This window comes from Schistocerca americana, chromosome 3 (assembly GCF_021461395.2).
Source record: "Schistocerca americana isolate TAMUIC-IGC-003095 chromosome 3, iqSchAmer2.1, whole genome shotgun sequence".
NCBI classification, from domain to species: Eukaryota; Metazoa; Arthropoda; class Insecta; order Orthoptera; family Acrididae; genus Schistocerca; species Schistocerca americana.
In genome coordinates this window covers 259576176-259594760 of record NC_060121.1, presented here as the reverse complement: position 1 = coordinate 259594760, position 18585 = coordinate 259576176, and the positions used below count along the sequence as shown (strand labels likewise).

The window sequence follows — 18585 nt, the reverse complement described above, 5'->3', positions numbered from 1 at the left end:
AGTTGTATAAGGAATACGAACTAAAGCTCTTCGTCCACCAAGGAATTTTGTAAACCTCGGAATACTTACTTCCTGGGAATGGTGTTCAATACCAATAATGGTCTGACACCACCTTGTAGAGAATGTGTCACATTGCTTCCGAGTATATAGAGGAAGTGAAAGAGACGTTGCGATGTCTTTCGAGTTTTTAATGAATTTAATGTTCAAATGTGAGTGAAATCTTATGGGACTTAACTGCTAAGGTCATCAGTCCCTAAGCTAACACACTACTTAACCTAAATTATCCTAAGGACAAATACACACAACCATGCCGGAGGAAGGACTCGAACCTCCGCTGGGATCAATTTTTTTAAGAAGTTAACAAATTACTCTTTTTGGAAACCATCAGTTGCCAAATCGTATAAGTGAGCTTTAACCTTGTTCCGCAACTGTTTATAAATCGTGTCCGAAAAACATGCTTCCAGTCCTTGATGATATCCAACTTATGTACACAGTTGTAGCAAAGGCAGCGTGAGACATCATTCATTACTTCGATACATGCCAACTCTCATAATCTCATCATTTCAGGTAACTGATCCTGCTCCACGAAAGAGACGTCATAGGAACTAAATCAACACGCGCAGAAATTTGTTTTCACTTCGGATTTGTTTGACAACATGATCCTCAGCATCATTAAGGATTACTTTCTCAACTCTACCTTACACGGACTACGCTTCATTGCAGAAGACAATCGTCACATCACAGAAAGGTAACAATTCATCGTAATACAAAAATGTAATCACTTAAGTTCTTTTACGTCCTATTCTATCATAGAAACGTATTATTACTTATTAGTTCTCGAAAAGTAATTAAAGTTATCTCAGTAAATCAAGGAAAAATTATAAGAACGATGAATAACGTGCGGCTGCATAACAGAGAATATAATTCTTCTACTCTTTGAAGGGATTTTAGACAGTATAACCCGTTCTGGCTACCATCATTTCCTTTTCTTTCTCAGTCTTCCAATACTACCTCGACCTACTTCTTGTAATCGTAAACTATTTTCGTTTTTTCAGTTACTTTCCATCTTTTTGCATGGTAATGTCATTTCCTTTCTTCTTCTTCAACGGCGCTAAAAATATTCTCCGATTACTTTGTTTCTTATCCCGTAATGTATAGACTTTGATCACTCTAAGGATTTTCAACTGCGCCGCCTTCACACTGCGTTTATTCTTTTTAGTCATTACACTCGCTTCCAAAAATAAGTACTGTCGCAGCCAAATCTTTTTAAAATTTGAATATAGTTTTTATGCTTTTATTCCCTCTCAGATTACTTTTAACATTTTATGTATTACGACAGAAAAGCTGCTAATTCTTTTTTTATTGTTCAGCAACTATATACGACAATATGTCATCATGTGGCAGACTTTCAATTTTAAAATGGTACCACGTATACGAAAATTAATAACAACTTGTATATTTATTGAGTGCTGTGATATTACATATTTAAACGTTTTGGACATGTGGTGTACATCACTTTAAAATTCTAAGTACGAAGAAAATACCAGCATCCGAATGTAGAACATGTTTGGAATGTGCAAAACGATTTTCTCAGTTCAGCATATTAAAGTAATCATTTCAAATGGTGGTAATACTGGACAGCAGCTGAAGAAAATTAGTGTTACAGGGTAGCCACATGAAAGGTTGCTGTACGTGCCTCGAGACTAGACTTCACGCTTAAATGGCGAAGTTTAGTACTGTCTTACATTTATTATGTTAAATTTGCGACAAATGTATCTCAGATCGCCCTCTTTGCACTTATATATGCCAAATTCTTTTTTCATACGTACCCTGCAGAGATTTTACCACAGAAACCAAAGGCCTGGTCCGAAAAAAAGCCAAACGACGGTTAATAAATTATTTAATTAGACAATACATAATGCAGATGTTAATCTGCATTTATAGTTATAAGTACGAATATGTGAGGGTTGGTGAAACTGGAGTCATAAACAAGTAAGGTTTGCTGAGTCTCCTACAAGCAGGTTATCAGCCCTTTCTATCATGTGCACTACACTTTTGTCATAACAAGAAATGCTTTGAAGTTGGTTGCATAGTCAACGTGATGGAGAAAGAAATAATTTGGCGAATTAGCATCTAAACTGGCTTCATTTCATTTGAACTGTTTCTTTTTTTTAATTAAAAAAAAAACTTAACTTGACATGCTATCAGCTTACGTTCTCTCAACTAATTTTTAATGCACGGGAAAATAGTTATGATGAAAGCGGTTCCTTAAGCTGAATTCAAAAGACAAGCTATATTTATTTATCCTGACACAGGGCTGTTCAAGGTTAGGATGCGATAATTGTGCCTGGCTTAAAAAACAAGGAAACATTCATCCAATAGTAGATTCCCACTAATTATGTTACTGAACTTTACCATGCACCAGATCCTGTGACACAAAAATTGATTGCGGATTAGGAAATCGTCTGTACTCAAGCATGCTTCGTTTGCAACCTTAATCTGGATACCGAACACAGAAATGAAAATATGGATAAAGCGGTTGATACAAAATAAGGTGAACCATTGATGTACAGCTGAAACAATATCCTAGAAATTCTCTATTCAAGCTCTAAAACATCGACTTATCAAGCGACCTTCACATGTTTGGATCATGGGTCAAAGTATTGTTCACAAAGAAAATTATTCAAAAATACTAGACTTCACACGCCAGTCACATATGATTATGCTTATTATTAAAGCAAGCCACCATTTTATTATGATTCTACCGTGACAAGGGACAGAGTAATAACCACAAGCTTGGCTGAAGTCTAAAACAGCAAAAATAACACTCGAAAAGAAAACTACTTAAAATACGAAATTCCACGCATAAGTTTTACGTCTTCGGGCTTATTATAACACGCAATTATTTTACTATGGTCCTACCGCAATGAGACCTAGTAAGGACGGACCACGTGTTTGGCTAAAAGCCACAATAGCAAAGTGCGGTTCACAGACGAAACTAATTACAATTAAAAGATTTCACATGGAAATGATCTATCATTATGCTTATTATAGCACACGCAAGCATTATAGCACACGCAAGCAAGTAATCAGCTGCAGTGATAGGACACAGAGTAAGGACCATTGCAAGATTCCACACGCATTTCCACGCGATATATATTATAACCTACGCGAATGTCGACATCTAACATGACCCTTTCCAAAGTCTACAATTTGGAGTTTGAAACTGAAAAGGACTACGAAACGACAACGGACCTGTATCTGAAAAATTAAGAGAGCGCTTACCAGAGATCTCCGCAATTTACTTATCCAGCCTCCAGAAGCCGATTGCCGCAAGGGGCTCTCTATGTCCTAACGTTCCAGCCCAGAAGTTTGATGGCGGAAACAGGTACCAGTTACCACAATAGATGCCAAAATGGTGGTTGGACGAGGCCATCAACTTACCATCTTTGGTCGCAACAACTACCCAGAACTTTGAGTTGGCAATACTACATGATACCAATACAGACTACCAAACACTCTTTGCTGGAGTGAGTTTTGAACTGCTCTCTTTTATTTGTTTTATCGTTCGTACAGGGCGGATGAAAGGAAGTGGTGCTGTACAAGGACATAACACCAATAGATAAATAGAGGCAGGCACTCGTTCCTCCTCCAGATACACTTTGTCGGACTGTCAGAGTACTGAATCGAAAGGTTTTCTACTTCACCATCGCGTATTGTATGTAATGTATTTACATTTTGTGTCTAAATATCTGTAAATGCAAACCTCAGCTCAGGCACGAATCTGCAGCTACTGGAGGTGATGTCTGTTGATGGCGGATAGCTGCGTCGTCTCGTGCTGTAAGTGGTTCCCGTCTCGTAGTCGTCAGTTGCAGACTGCGTCACAGCCTGACCTTCAAAAACCACGCACTCTGTCTCTCGCTAAACGCAAACTATTAGTTCTACAAAAATGTCAACAGGACCTTTTTATAGGAAATTTTTGGGTAAGTTAAACTTTGTGCTAGGATACGTTTTCGCTGAAGGCCACGATTTTCGAGTTATTAAAAAAAAACGTACAAAAGAAACCTTCAGACACACCTCCACCCACACACTCATCCCTCGCCAGTCAGGATTTCTAGTATGCTGTCCGTGGCATTCTCTCCTACCACTGAATAAAATTTTAAAACTACACAAACTATTCCTGATATCTGATTTTCTTTGGTGTCTACTGATTGGGCTATAGCGCCACCAACGTTGTTGGCTATATTGTTAAAATTATTAATTCAAACGTGGTCATACCGGTAATGCAAGAAAAACCACTGTTGTAAACGTTACGCTAAGACAAATTACGTTGACAACAAAATTCAAACTTAACCCTTACAAGCACAGTAGTTTCGTAGACAAAAGGTCTGATGAATACAACTATGTAATTGTTTACTTCATGCTGTTAAAACTGACAAAATTGTTCCGTAAAATTTACGCAAACCTCAGTTTTACAGTTTTTAAGTGCTAGATTAAGCCGGTGGCGTAATGAGCCCAGTCAGTGATGACCAATTCGGTCGAATCTGGGAAATAATTCGTGCAGTTGCAAATATTTGACAGTGGTAAGAGAGAATGCTATGAACAACATACTAGAAATCTTGACCAGTGGTAGCTGAGGTGGGGGTGCGTTGCAAGGACATTTTTGTACGGTTTTCTTGAATAACTCGAAAACTACGGCCTGTAGAAAAGGTACCCCAGGACCAAATTTGACTATAGTCATTTCCTATACAAAGGCCCTGTTAATTTTTTCTGTAATGCTGATAGTTTTCGTGTAGCGAGCGAGAAAATATGAAAATCTTGTATGTGTTCACGAACGCTTCTCTTCCTATGACGTCGTTCTGCTGATCCACGCAGGAACTGTTCATCGCCTCAGCAAGTTGTGGCGCAAGAGTATTGTGGGCTAGAAAAACACAAACATGTTATTTCGTTGGTCTGCATATGATTATGAATCCATGGGCTCCAAAATCCACATTGCGTAGTAAATAAAAAACATGGTGTAATGTGGCACCTTAATATGTGCACAAATCAGTGTGTTGGTAATTTTTTGTCTGAGTGTAACAGTCTTCCCACAAACACATCACTTGAATTTCAGCCGGATGTTTCTTGCAAGGTCGTAACTGCATCATTAAGAGGACTCTGCCTGTCGGTACAGACTAACAGTTTTGCATCCACACATTCACACTTTAGGACCTGGCTTGCTGCCTAAGGGAAAATAAACGTTAATGGTCCACTCTTGTCACATTTACTTGGAGGCACTAACAGACCTAAAAATATACTACTGTTAACAGCTACAATCATTAGCTTGCAACTGAAGTAAATACTGATGTAATGTTGTTCAGTACACTGACCTCAGTTAGCAATAAAAATATCTGTACTTATGCCCAGTACACCTGAATGAGTACTAGTATAAATGAATGAAGACTTCTTAATATAAATTTTCACCTCAAGTGGGTGACTGAACACTATCTCTTGCTCTCATTCATTAAGTTAAGTAAAACAGTCATCAACCCAAAGGTTGATTGCCAACACTTCGTTGTTTTACTAGACGTGGTATTAGTGGAGGTGCCTTCTTCTGATCTTTGTGAGGTAACTCACCCATTGAAACATTCTCAATAAATTCTAACACGACAACGCTCAACCATATAGTATTCAGAATTCCGGTGAGCAAGTTACCATAGATCCAAGTCACCAGCACTACAAGTATTGTTTACTGCGTCTGTCCCATCTGTGTGGATCAACACTACGGGCACTGGAGCATAAAGTAAGTCAAACCCAGGAAACATGACTTTCATTAATGTGTAACTTCGCCTCTAGCGTTGATAATGCACTCAGCCCTGTGGACAAGGATATTATCATCTTAGAAGATGGGCATAGCCACAGCATACTTACCATAAGGGAAATTGTCCTATAATCGGGTACAGTTTTTCAGTTTAAATTATAGTCAACTAGCCTTCTTTAAATTATGGAAAATGTGCTACACTATTACTAGGAAATATTTAAACGCTACCCGTGTAAAAAATCTTCTGGATATTTTCTCATTGTGTAGCAACAGGATAAAGAATGAAAATGTGTAATTTTTACGTTCGGAAAGTACGGTTCCTTATTTTGGGTTTTCTGGTTTCCTGATTATGGGTTGTAAATAAACACTAGAATTTAATGAATTAGTAATATAGCCTTTACTAGCACCATATGTTTCTCTGCATATGTCCCAGCCATAGCAAGAAAGCTCAGTCTTTTTGCTTTTGGGTACAGAAGGTACACGTAAAATCTTTCTAAATATCATAGTAAAAACCTGCACTAAGCTCATCACACAAGTGAAGATCGATGCACATAATCCTGGTCTCTTGAGAGGTATCAGTTATGGTAGCAGTAAATGCGCTCTCCACCTTCTTTACATTCAGATGATGATTATGTGAGCACGGTTTTATTAAGACTTGAATCGGCGTCTTCGTCACCACGATCCCGCTGCTTCGTGACTCTCTGGCTCTTTCTTACGAACAGCTTCCTGTTGGTAGCTCCAGATCTTGAACGTCAATCAGATGCATCAACTGAAGGTCCTGAAGAAGGTAAAGTCTTTCGTTTATTCATGATACTTGCTTTCTTCTCCCTCTAGCCAGGGACTGCTGCAAAGCCTTTCTAAAAGGAGATGACGTCAACGCTGCTGCTTTACGTGCTCTTGGTGTTGGATTTTGTGGTGGAAGTAGAGAAGGCGAGCTGATTGCAAGAGCAGAAATCGTGTTTCTTCCATTCCATCAACTGCAATCGACAACGGCCCGGCTCGGCTGAAACCTCTGAAGCCGAAATTTGCTGCAGATTCCTGAAGAAGAAAATCCATAGATGAAAAATCAGGGGGCCACCAGTTATTACGAACAATTCCTTACTTGTAATTAGACATAATCTAATCCTTATGTGAACGGTGGACGACACTTTTATCGATTAGATAAGAAAGAGCATGCTCCAAACCACTCTTTCCCCTGAAATACTTTGAAACTATGTCTTGCCTGGCTTGAGGAATGGCTTCCATAAAAGAAATAACTGTGGAAAACGAAATGTTGAGTGCATCAGCACCAAACTCACAATGGCGTATCAGAGTGACCTTCGCTATAGTTTATCCGAGTGAGCTACTTAATAAGTGCAACACCAAGCAAGGGAGATATTCAGATACTCGAAATTGGGCACCCACGCGAAATGTGGACACTTTATCCTGTAGGGGAAAGGGCAACTCTTGGTCGGTGAGAATACTGAAATAAACGTTTCCGTGATAACCTGGACGTGAGTACCCAAGGAATGGTACGAAAAACAGACCTCCGGCTGAGCTGTACCTTCCACACGCTGTGGGTTAAACTCATTAGACCATCGATACATTCGACGCCTTGCATCGTTCGGAAAAAAGGCAAAATCACGATTCGTAGGACCAAACTTCAAACCTCCACTCAGCTATCGTCGAGTGTCTGTGTTTTTTGGACTATCCATGACTAGTATCTTTATATGCCTCTTTGAGCAATGGTCTTTTGCGCGGTACCCGATTCCAGATGTCCACTTCATACACTTCCCTTCACAGTGTTAATTTACGTCAGTGATGGAGAGTCACACGACCGCCTGGTACAAGGCCTACACCATCAGCAGCACTGCAAGGCAACCAGTGAACTCTTTTAAGAGGGTGAATAATACTCAATAAGACAAAAGAAATGCAAGGAATTACCGTAACGGGACGGTTCAAAAATGGCTCTGAGCACTATGGGACTTAACATCTATGGTCATCAGTCCTCTAGAACTTAGAACTACTTAAACCTAACTAACCTAAGGACATCGCACAACACCCAGTCATCACGAGGCAGAGAAAATTCCTGACCCCGCCGGGAATCGAACCCGGAAACCCGGGTGTGGGAAGCGAGAATGCTACCGCACGACCACGAGCTGCGGACGGTAGATGTGATTAACACGTACAGACAAACAAATGATTACAATTTCAGAAAATTGAGCAAGTCAGTAACGCGTTGGCACACCCCTGGCTCATACGCCAACTGTTATTCGGTTTGACACTAGTTGATACAGTTATTTGATGTCTTCCCGAGGCATATCATGTGAAATTCTGTCCAATTGGTGCGTTAGATCATCAAAATCGTGAGATGATTGGAGGGCTCTGCCCATAATACTACAAAAGTTCTCAGTTGCGCAGAGATTTGGCGACCCTGCCGGCCAAGGCAGGGTTTGGCAAACACGAAGAGAAGCAATAGGATGTCTCGCCATGTGCGGCATTATCTTACCGAAGTGTAAGCCCATGATTGCTAGCCGCGAAGGAAAGCAAACCGGTGCATAAAGCATCGTCGACGTACCGCTGTCCTGCAAGGGTGTCGCAGATGACAACCAAAGGGATTCTGCGATGAAAAGCAATGGCACACCAGACATCACTCCTATTTGACGGGTCGTATGGCGGGCGACAGTCAAGATGGTATCCCACCGCTTTCCAGGGCGTCTCCAGAAACGTCATTGCCCTGGAACCTCACTGACCGGAGTAGAATTGTCTTCAGTGGTGAGTGCCGCTGCGAATCGAGCCCCGATGACCAGCGAAAATGTGTCTCGAGACGCCTCAGACAGCGGTGGGGTACCAACGGGAGTGTCACCCGCCATGCGGTGATAGTCTGGGGTGACACTTGTTTTCATAGCAGGACCCCTTTGGTTTTCATCTGCGGTACCATTACAGCACCGCAACACGTCGAAGATATTCTATGCCCAGTTTTGTTGACCTTCGTGGCAAGACATTTCAACAAGATAATGTCCGCTCGCACCCAGCGAGAGCTTCTTCTGCTTTCTTCGTGCTTTCCAAACCCTAGATTAGCCAGAAACGTCGTCCGATCTCTCCCCTATTGATAACGTTTGTAGAGTTATGGGCATAGCCCTCCAACCATCTCGGAATTTTGACTATCTAACGCGCCAGTTGTACAGAATTTGGCACAACATCTCTCTGGAGGATATCGAACATCTCTAGCACTCAGTGCCAAGCCGTATATCAATTTGCATAAGCGCAAGGCGTGGACAACGCATTACTGACTTGCTCAACTTGCGGGTCTTTCTCTTAAATAAATCATCCAATTTTTCTGAAATCATAAGGTCTTTCTCTTAAATAAATCATCAGTTTTTTTCTGAAATAATAATCGTTGTTTGTCTGTGAATGTACATTGTCTGTCTATACATGTACATCGCATCTACCTATTTCCGTCCCTTTAAGATAATTCCTTCGTGGTGCGGTTGTATTTCATCGTGTTAGCTTATTTTGGTATTGACAGTGGTAATAAAAAGGCGAAACGAAACAAAGTGGATGAACAAGATTTCCTTCTTAGTGTTTAATTTCAACACTGCTCCATCACAAAGAGCTCTACTGTCGTCTATGAAAGACGTATCATTGCCCAACTTAGCATTCCTTAGGGAACCTCTAACTGAGCTGATTCAGTCATCACAATCAAAACAGAAAATACGTGGATTGTCTTCATTTATTTCGTGCATGTCGAAATGGGAAGCAAATAGGCTGTAGCACATCCACAGTATGTAAAATAGTATCTCTGATCTGCAGGAGAATAAGTTCTTCCGTGACTGCCCACTTCCAGAGAAAATCGTTATGCGCTTTTCAATTTTAATGAGCCACTGTGCACGAAATGCGGTAGCAAATTTGTTTTCCAATTCTCCAGAGTGAGGTCTCACTTTTATGTTACATGCATCACGCGAGGAGCTGTGGGATCGAATATTTTGAATTGTGAAATTAATTCCACACTGTAGCTCTTGCGTCAAACCACTCAGAGTCCCAGGGCTTCTTCGTCATGGTTCGTTATTTTTCTTCTGATACTTTGTGTTCTACAGTGAACTAATTCGAGGAGGAGTAATATCGGATAGTACATTCATTGAGGAATCATTACGAGATTTGTCGGAAACGTGTTGAGGAAAACTTCAGTGATACCACTTTGTTTGACACACTTCACTTTCAGAAATCAGTCCCCTAGAGTTCTTACCATAGCAGTTTTACATAGGAAAACAAACGTGTCCGTGCTTAATGTTGGACGACGTGGTTCTGATATTATAAATTCTAAACTGTGCTATTATGATCGCTAGAGAAAAACATCTTTTAAGTCACTTGATGTTCAGGAACTCAGTTTTACTTATTCGTATCGAGTCAATTCATCTTCAGAATATCAAAGGAGGTAAGGTTTTCGTATACCCGGTATTGTGTCATGAGTGTGTCACCAGTTGCTTATAGTATGACATGAATATGATACGAAACTGGTGACTCACGCATGACGCCTCAACGGGTGTATGAAGCACGTTACTTCCTTTGATATTCTGAAGATGGGTTACTCGACATTTGTGAATAAAATTGAGTTGCTTAACATCAAGTGACCAAAAAAACTTTTCTCAATCAACCATAATAGCAGTGTTTAAAATTTATAATTTCGTCAAATGGTCGCAAATTTCTTACGTGACTATATTTCACACCTTAGATTAAATGGTTCAGATACACACGTCGCATATATAAACACTACAGTAAAGGTGTTGCGTCAGATGGAGGAACTATAAAGTATTCGTAGTTTCGCTGACTCCTCAAAGCTCACTACCATCTTATTTTGTAGATTTTCTTACTTTTCGTGCGCTTCAGTCTTATCCCTAGTCTGATGCAGCTTTAGAAGGTAATCTGTCCTTTACAGAATTCATCATCTCTGAGTAGCTACTACAACCTGTTTCCACATAAACCAAATTGCTTTAGTTAAAGTACTGGGTTTCCTACTACAACATTTACTCCCCCCCCCCCACCCCCGCCCACCCCCCCCCCCCCCCCCCCCACACACACATACACACACTTCCGTCTTATCAAATATACGATTCCCTTGATGTCTCAGGGTGTGTCCTTCCCTTGATGTCTCAGGGTGTGACCTATCAACCGACCCCTTCTTTTAGCCTTGCTATGCCACAGATTTTCTCCCCAGCGCAATTAAGTACCTCTTCATTGGTTATCCGACATACCCATCTAATCTTCACCATTCTTTTGTAGTATCAAATATCGAAAGAACCTATTCTCTTCTGGTCTGTAGTGTTTATCGTCCACGTTTCACATCCGTTCTGCGCTACACTTCTGCCAATACCTTCAGAAAAGTCTTGCTAACGTTTTAATTCATAATCGATGAATTAGCTTTTTAGAAACACTCTTCTTGCCACTGCCAGTCTGCATTTTATATTCTATTTATTTCGGACGTTTTGCCAACAAAGAGAAAAACTCGTCTACTACTTTAAGGTCTCATTTCCTGTACTAATTCTCTTGGTATCGCCTGATTTAATTCAATTACATCCCATTACTCTTGGTTTACGTTTCTTGATATTTCTCAAGAATATTGAGACCCTGTTAGATGATGAGCAGTTTGGCTTTATAAAACGTACAGAAGTCTGGGAGACAGTTCCGACGTTGCGAATGATAATGAAGGCAAGACTTAAGAAAAGTCAAGACACGTTTATGTGATTTGAAGACCTGGGAAAAGTGTTCGACATTGTAAAATAGTTTAAAATATGCGAAATTCTGAGAAAAATAGGTGTTAGCTACAGGTAAAGACGGATAATTTACAATATGTACAGGAGCCAAGAAGGGAGAGTAATAACTAAAGACCAATAACGAAGTGTTAGGATTAACAAGGGTGTAAGACAACCAAGCGTACAATCTTTTGTCCCTATTGTTTAATGTATCCATCGTAGAAGTAATGAGGGAAATAAAAGGAATATTCAAGACAGAAATGAAAACTCTGAGTGAAAGGATATACATCTACATCTACATCATACTCCGCAAGTCACCTAATGGTGTGCGGCGGAGGGTACTTTCGGTACCACTATCTGATCCCTGTAACATTAAATGATAAGATTCGCCGATTAAATTGGTATTTTCAGTGAAAGTAAAGAAGAAGAATTACAGTACATATTGGATGCTATAAACAATCTAATGGACACAGAATATGCTCTGACAATAAGACGAAAGAGACGAAAATACCGGGGAGTAACAGAAATGAAATTAACGATAAACTAACATCGGAATTGGGCACGACGAAGTATTTCAGTGTAAGACATTCTACTATAACACACTATAGAAAAATTAAGGAGAACATGAAAAGCTGACTAGCAGAGACAAAGACGACATTCCTGGCCAAGATAAATCTATTGTTATGTCAAATCGGCATTAATCTGAGGAAGAAGTTTCTGAGGACGTACGCTTGGAGCACAGCACTGTATGTTAGTGTATCACGGATTGCAGGAAACTAAAAAAGAAAAGAATCAGAGCGTTTGAGATGTGGTACTATAGAATAATGTTGAAAATTAGGTACAGTGATAAAATTAGGGATGAGGGGGTTCTCAGTAGAATCAGCAAGGAAAAGAACACATGGTAATCAGGAAGAACAAGAAAGGACAGGATGACAGTAAATGTGTTAAGAAATCAGGGAATAACGTTTTACGATGGGCGTCGTCGTCTTACGTTCATCAGTTTCCATAGATTCCGTAGAGCGTAGAGATTGGAGTTCATTAAACAAATAACTGAGAACGTAGAGTGCAAGTGAAAGGTTTAAAGGCTACAAATGGTTCAAATGGCTCTGAGCACTATGGGACTTAACTTCTGAGATCATCAGTCCCCTAGAACTTAGAGCTAGTTAAACCTAACTAACCTAAGGACACCACACACATCCATGCCCGAGGCAGGATTCGAACCTCCGACCGTAGCGGTCGCGCGGTTCCAGACTACAGCGCCTAGAACCGCTCGATCACTCCGGCCGGCTAGCACAGGAGGGGAATTCGTAGCGGGGCGCATCAGACCAGTCAGAAAAGCGATGACTCAAAAGGAAAGAAGTTCCTCTTACGATCTCTTTTCAAACTATCCATTTCGTTCAACTCATCTTCCAAATCCTTTACCATCTTCGGCAGAATGACAATATCATCGAAAGACTTTAAAGTTTTTATTTCTTCTTCCAGGACCTTAATTCCTTTTCCTAGTTGCTTCTTGGTTTCCTTTGACGTTTCCCTACAACAGCAATGAAATACAATTTTATTTGTTTTGGGATTACAACCTTGCTGATATTTTTAAATGACATCATGTTCGCCATTAGTGTACTATCTGTTATAATTTTCGCAAATGCAATTTCAGTTCATTTTCGGGTGGTGAAGGTACCGAACACACACCAGTTGCCAACATCAATAAAGTAAGTAAAAAAAGTGAAAAAATAGGCCCACATCATTTTCACTTAATTTATTAATGTTCACAGCTGCTGTGTTTTAGCAGCTTAATTGCTTGAAAATGACTTATAATCTAAATCGCAATTGTGGAAATTGTAGTAAATAGTACATTCGACGGCGAACATGACGTTATTATAAAAAAAGTAAACTGTTTTAACAGAAAACTGTTTTAACAGAACAAATGAAATACAAAATTAACTACTGTAAAGAAATAACACTGCTGTCTGCTTTGCAACAAATTTCCCATGTTACATGAAAATTTGTGGTCATTAACAACTGCCAGAAGCAGCATGGTGGTGTATAAAAAGCTAGAGAAGTTTCCATCCGCCACAGCATCAGCTCGCTTATTTACGTCTGGCGAGAAGTACACGGCAAGTGGCACAACCCGACTTCCCAGAAACTTCACTCATTGAAAGAGATGCCAAAATAAGCGAACACGTGTTTCGGTCTGTACGTAGATACTCGACCGCTTCTGAGGAAATGACCGTCAAAGTTTTCAACTAATTTAGATGCCTTTAGCTCGCTATGAACTCAACCGAAGTGGTGGCACACTGGCTAGCTTCGTAGCATTTCCCCTTTGTGTCCCGTGTTCGAAACCCGATTATTGTTTTTATTTATTTAGTTTCTTTCCTGTACCTGCTCGTGACTGTAGAAGGTCATTACATGGATGTTTCTTATCAAGTTAAGCTATATAAGGGCGTTATATTAATTGTGAATTTGCAATTGGGTTTTCCAATGAGTTTCATACATTTATTATATAATATACGTGTGTATAGTATTTTCAGGCATTACAGTGTTCTTAAATTCTAGTACTCTTATATTTCATTGGTATATCGGTTCTTTGTTCCTATATTTAATTCTTCAGGAAGATTTGTTGCTTTCCCCTGGATGATACCGATTGTTAAACACTCGAAACATAAAAATTCCGAACACCACAAGCTTCTCGCAACGGCAGGTTTGGCACAATGACATTTCTACGTATGAATCTCATTCGGGAAAGAAACATCTTTAACACTGCGGAACATCTCACGCGTTGGCTATAATTTTGTGACAAACTGCACTTAACGAATTATTTTTCCAAAAACTGGCACTTGCAGTTGATTATGAATCATTATACACTACAGGAAAATCACCGAAAACCATTTCAACTAATTTTTCCATTTATTTATTTATTTTTTAAATTCATTCACCAGACAAAGAAGTTTTAGATGAATGAAGACAACGTTGTTTCAAAGTACATTGTGAAACATCGGTGTAGTAATCTTCTACGGACATGAGTAGATTAATTAAAAACAAAAATAAAATTAATATTTGGGTTTCAAAGACGGGTGGTAAAAGTGCGAAGCATTGACTCTAGCCAGGGTCACCGCTTCCGCTGGATTACGTTCTCACTAAAAGGCACATAAACTACCTCGAAGCCTTGACTTGTTTCCTCAGGATGGTCGAATATCTACGGATAAGCCAAGACACTTGTTCGCTTATTTTGACCCCTCTTCCACTGGGCGAAGTTTATCGGAAATCTGCTGTTCTCCTCGAGGATATAGTGGCGCTCAGCCTATTCAGTAATTACTGCCGAAGACGACAGCATCGTCTCTCTACCGATCCAGCACTGCGACAGTTCTGTTAGATAGAACTCTATATAAAAGATCATATAGAGTACTAGTCTGTGTAAAGAGACTGGCATCTTGCTCCGTATCAAGTGATTCGATCATGTTCAGTGTTCATGGCATTATGGATTGTCACAAAGCGAAATATTTCGTCTTATTCAAGACGTAATAGAGTGATCTAATGTTTATATATTTTAATATCATCTCGGCCCCTCCAGGAGTAAAATTAGGAACCCACTAACCTACCGACGAGTGTTATTTAGTCCGGTACAACAATCAGGATTGTCCCTGTGCAGAGGACACAGCTCATCTTCCCTATCCATGCCCTATCCGACCTTTTATTTCTACTGTAATGATATAGTTGTCGATATGACATAAAAGCCTAACCTCCCCTTTTCTTACACTCCACGGAAGTGGCAAAACCGGATATAGGAAAGCTAATATCTGGAAAGATATGGTGAAGAGTTCTGAGGGGGTGTACTGTGTGTGGTACTGATGATGATGAGGTCCCATACTGCGAGGGGCGTAGGAGGACGATGCGGGAGACCCGCACTGCCAACTAGGCAAAGTCCAAGCGGAGGTGGTTTGCCATTGCCTTCCTCCGCCCGTAATGAGGATGAATGATGATGATGAAGACGACACAGCAACACCCAGTCATCTCGAGGCAGGGAAAATCCCTGACCCCGCCGAGAATCGAGCCCGGGACCCCGTGCGTGGGAAGCGAGAACGCTACCGCAAGACCACGAGCTACAGATGGAGTATGTGGAGCGAAACGTCGTGGAAGAAATAATGTGGGCGAGTTCATGGTAGGGAAGCATGGGGACTGAGACAACTGGAACTAGGAAGAAGCAGAGGAAAGGAAGGAAAATAAAAGGGGTGAGGGGGAAGAAGGGGATGACCGGTTGCACTGCAGGTGGTTGATGAAGTCGCTGTTGCAATGGCAGAAACGCTGCGCGCAATTCCCGACCCTCAGGCAGTGCTCTTGATGTTTCATCACAGTTGAACATCCCTTGGTCCACTGTACGGAAGGTGCTTCGAGCCGCTCTCAAATGGTATCCATACAAGATCTACGAGGGTCACTCCAAAAGATATGCACACTATTTTTGTAAAAATACAGTTTTCATTCTGCATCTGTGAAAGTTTTACAGTGTGTAGATGCATCCTTTCCGCTTGTTTTCAAACTTAGTTCAACCTGTTCCCGTGAGTGGCGCCGTCACAGCAGGTCTTCAACATGGCTGCTACACTTGACGTTCGTCAGAAGCAACGTGCTGTCATAGAATTCCAGTGCTGTGAAAACGAGACAGTAGGAAACATCCACAAGAGGTTGAAAAAGGTGTATGGAGATGCTGCTGTCGATCGCAGTATAGTTAGTCGGTGGGCAAGCAGGTTACGTGATGAAAACTGGCACGGCGATATCGAGGATTGTCCTCGCAGCGGCAGGCCTCCTACTTCACGCACTCCAGACAATGTGCGGAAAGTTAACGAATTGGTGACTGCTGACAGATGCATCACAGTGAACGAATTGTCACGCAACGTTGGGATAGGGGAAGAAAGTGTTTGCAGAATACTGAAAGTGTTTGCGTTAAAAAAGGTTTGTGCCAGGTAGGTTCCCAGGATGTTGACAGTGGCTCACAAAGAAACAAGAAAAACGGTATGCAGCGAACTTTTGGAACAGTACGAGAATGGTGGAGATGAATTTCTTGGAGGAATTGTGACAGGTGATGAAACATGGCTCCATGACTTTTCACCAGGGACGAAGAGGCAATCAATGTAGTGGCATGATACAAATTCACCCAAGAAAAAAAAATAAAAACCACACCTTCTGCTGGAAAAGTTATGGCTACAGTGTTTTTCGATTCCAGAGGACTCTTGCTTGTGGACATCATGCCAAGTGGAACCACCATAAATTCTGATGCATATGTGACGACACTGAAGAAACTTCAAGCTCGACTTAGTCGTGTTCGACCACATCGGCAAAAGCAGGATGTTTTGCTGCTGCAGGACAATGCACGGCCACATGACAGTCAAAAAACCATGGAAGCGATCACAAAACTCGGATGGACAACACGGAAACACCCGCCTTACAGTCTTGACCTGGCTCCATGCGACTATCATCTCTTTGGGAAACTGAAACACTCTCTTCGTGGAACAAGGTTTGAAGATGATGACTCCCTAGTGCGCGCTAGCAAACAGTGGCTCCAACAGGTTGGTCCAGAATTTTACCGTGCGGGTATACAGGCGCTGGTTCCAAGATGGCGTAAGACAGTTGAAAGGGATGGAAATTATGTGGAGAAACGGAAATATTGTTCCTAAAGGATGTATCTAAGCACTGTAAAACTTTCAAACATGTAGAATGAGAGACTGATTTTTAAAAAAATAGGGTGCATTTCTTTTGGAGTGACCCTCGTATATCGTACGGCAGCTTGCACCACAGGACGCACAGCGACGTGTTGACTTCGCTCTCCATTAAAGTTGACGAGGACTGGCCCTGGACCATCCTATGGACAGATGAAGCTCATTTTTCTCTGACGGGTGCGGTGAACACACAGAACTGCCGAGCGTGGGGATCTTCACCTGCAGTCACTGTGCATGAAGTTCCTTTGTGTGGTGAACGTGTCACCGTGTGGTGTAGCTTCACAGCTACGTTCACTACTGACCCATTCCTTTTTGAACAGGCTGGCGCTCAAAGACTAAAGACGTGCAGTGTGATGGCCAGCGCTACTGCGATATGCTTCGCCAGCATGTCATACTGCCCTGCAAGAGACAGACGCATTGAACTCAACAGTTTTCATGCAAAATGGGGCACCACCGCACATCGCTCGTGATGTTCACCTGCTTCTCTTAAATACGTTTGGAAACGATCGAATTATCGGCCGATCGTTTCCAAACGCTTAGCCGGCACGATAACCTGATCTCACTTCATGTAATATCTGGTTGTGCGGCTACCTGAAGGACAGGGTTTTCATGCATGTGCTGATTCGAAGCGCAGCATATCAAGAGAAGTAGCCAGCATACCTACGGACATGTTTCGTTCTGCTGTGCTGAATGCAATCCTGGGCATTCAGACTCTTCCGGACATTGATGGGCGCCATACTGAACCCCTTTTGTAGTAGTAATGTTACCGGTATGTAACGGTATGATGTACGGTAGTATCACATTAAAAGTGCTTCAATTGAATTGATTTTGCATTATATCTCTTCCCCATGTCCTTGACATCTATGCTATTAAGTTTGGTACTAGTACGGTAATTAGTTTCCGTGCTGTAACACGTTAAATAGGGAAAGTTTAGCTATAACCACCCGGTGCTTTCACGACAGTGAATACGCAAACACCAAAATGTGCAACACAAACTGCACTGCCATACCTAAACTAACTGCCACAATTTGCGTATCCCAGGGGGTCTGTATAAAAAGTGCTTGCCCCCGTTAACGGGTGAGATAAATATTGATATGCCATCTGGATCATGCATTATTATTCTACCCGGTATCAGACTGTGGGAAGGGATTCATTACGACGCTATTTTCAAGCAGTCACTGATTTTAATGGATACTGGTGGTAGGTGGTAGAAATCGCAACACAAATAAAAGATTTAGAAATTAGCAAAGAACAATGTACTCTTAACCGAGGGCAGCCTCCGCTGACATAGCGCATTTACAGAATTACATATTGAAATAGCATTCACCTATAGCTACACAACTTTAACTGA

At 41.1% G+C, this 18585-nt stretch overlaps 1 protein-coding gene across 1 annotated transcript in view; it reads left to right on the top strand.

The window, feature by feature from the left end:
- The first annotated feature begins 656 nt into the window (after positions 1 to 656).
- Positions 657 to 18585, top strand: part of LOC124606007 (sodium channel protein Nach-like) — a 209455-nt gene continuing 191526 nt past the window's right edge. Inside the window, exon 1 of the mRNA XM_047137970.1 lies at positions 657 to 748. Coding sequence (XP_046993926.1) covers positions 657 to 748 — 92 coding nt within the window. The remainder of the gene's footprint in view (positions 749 to 18585) is intronic.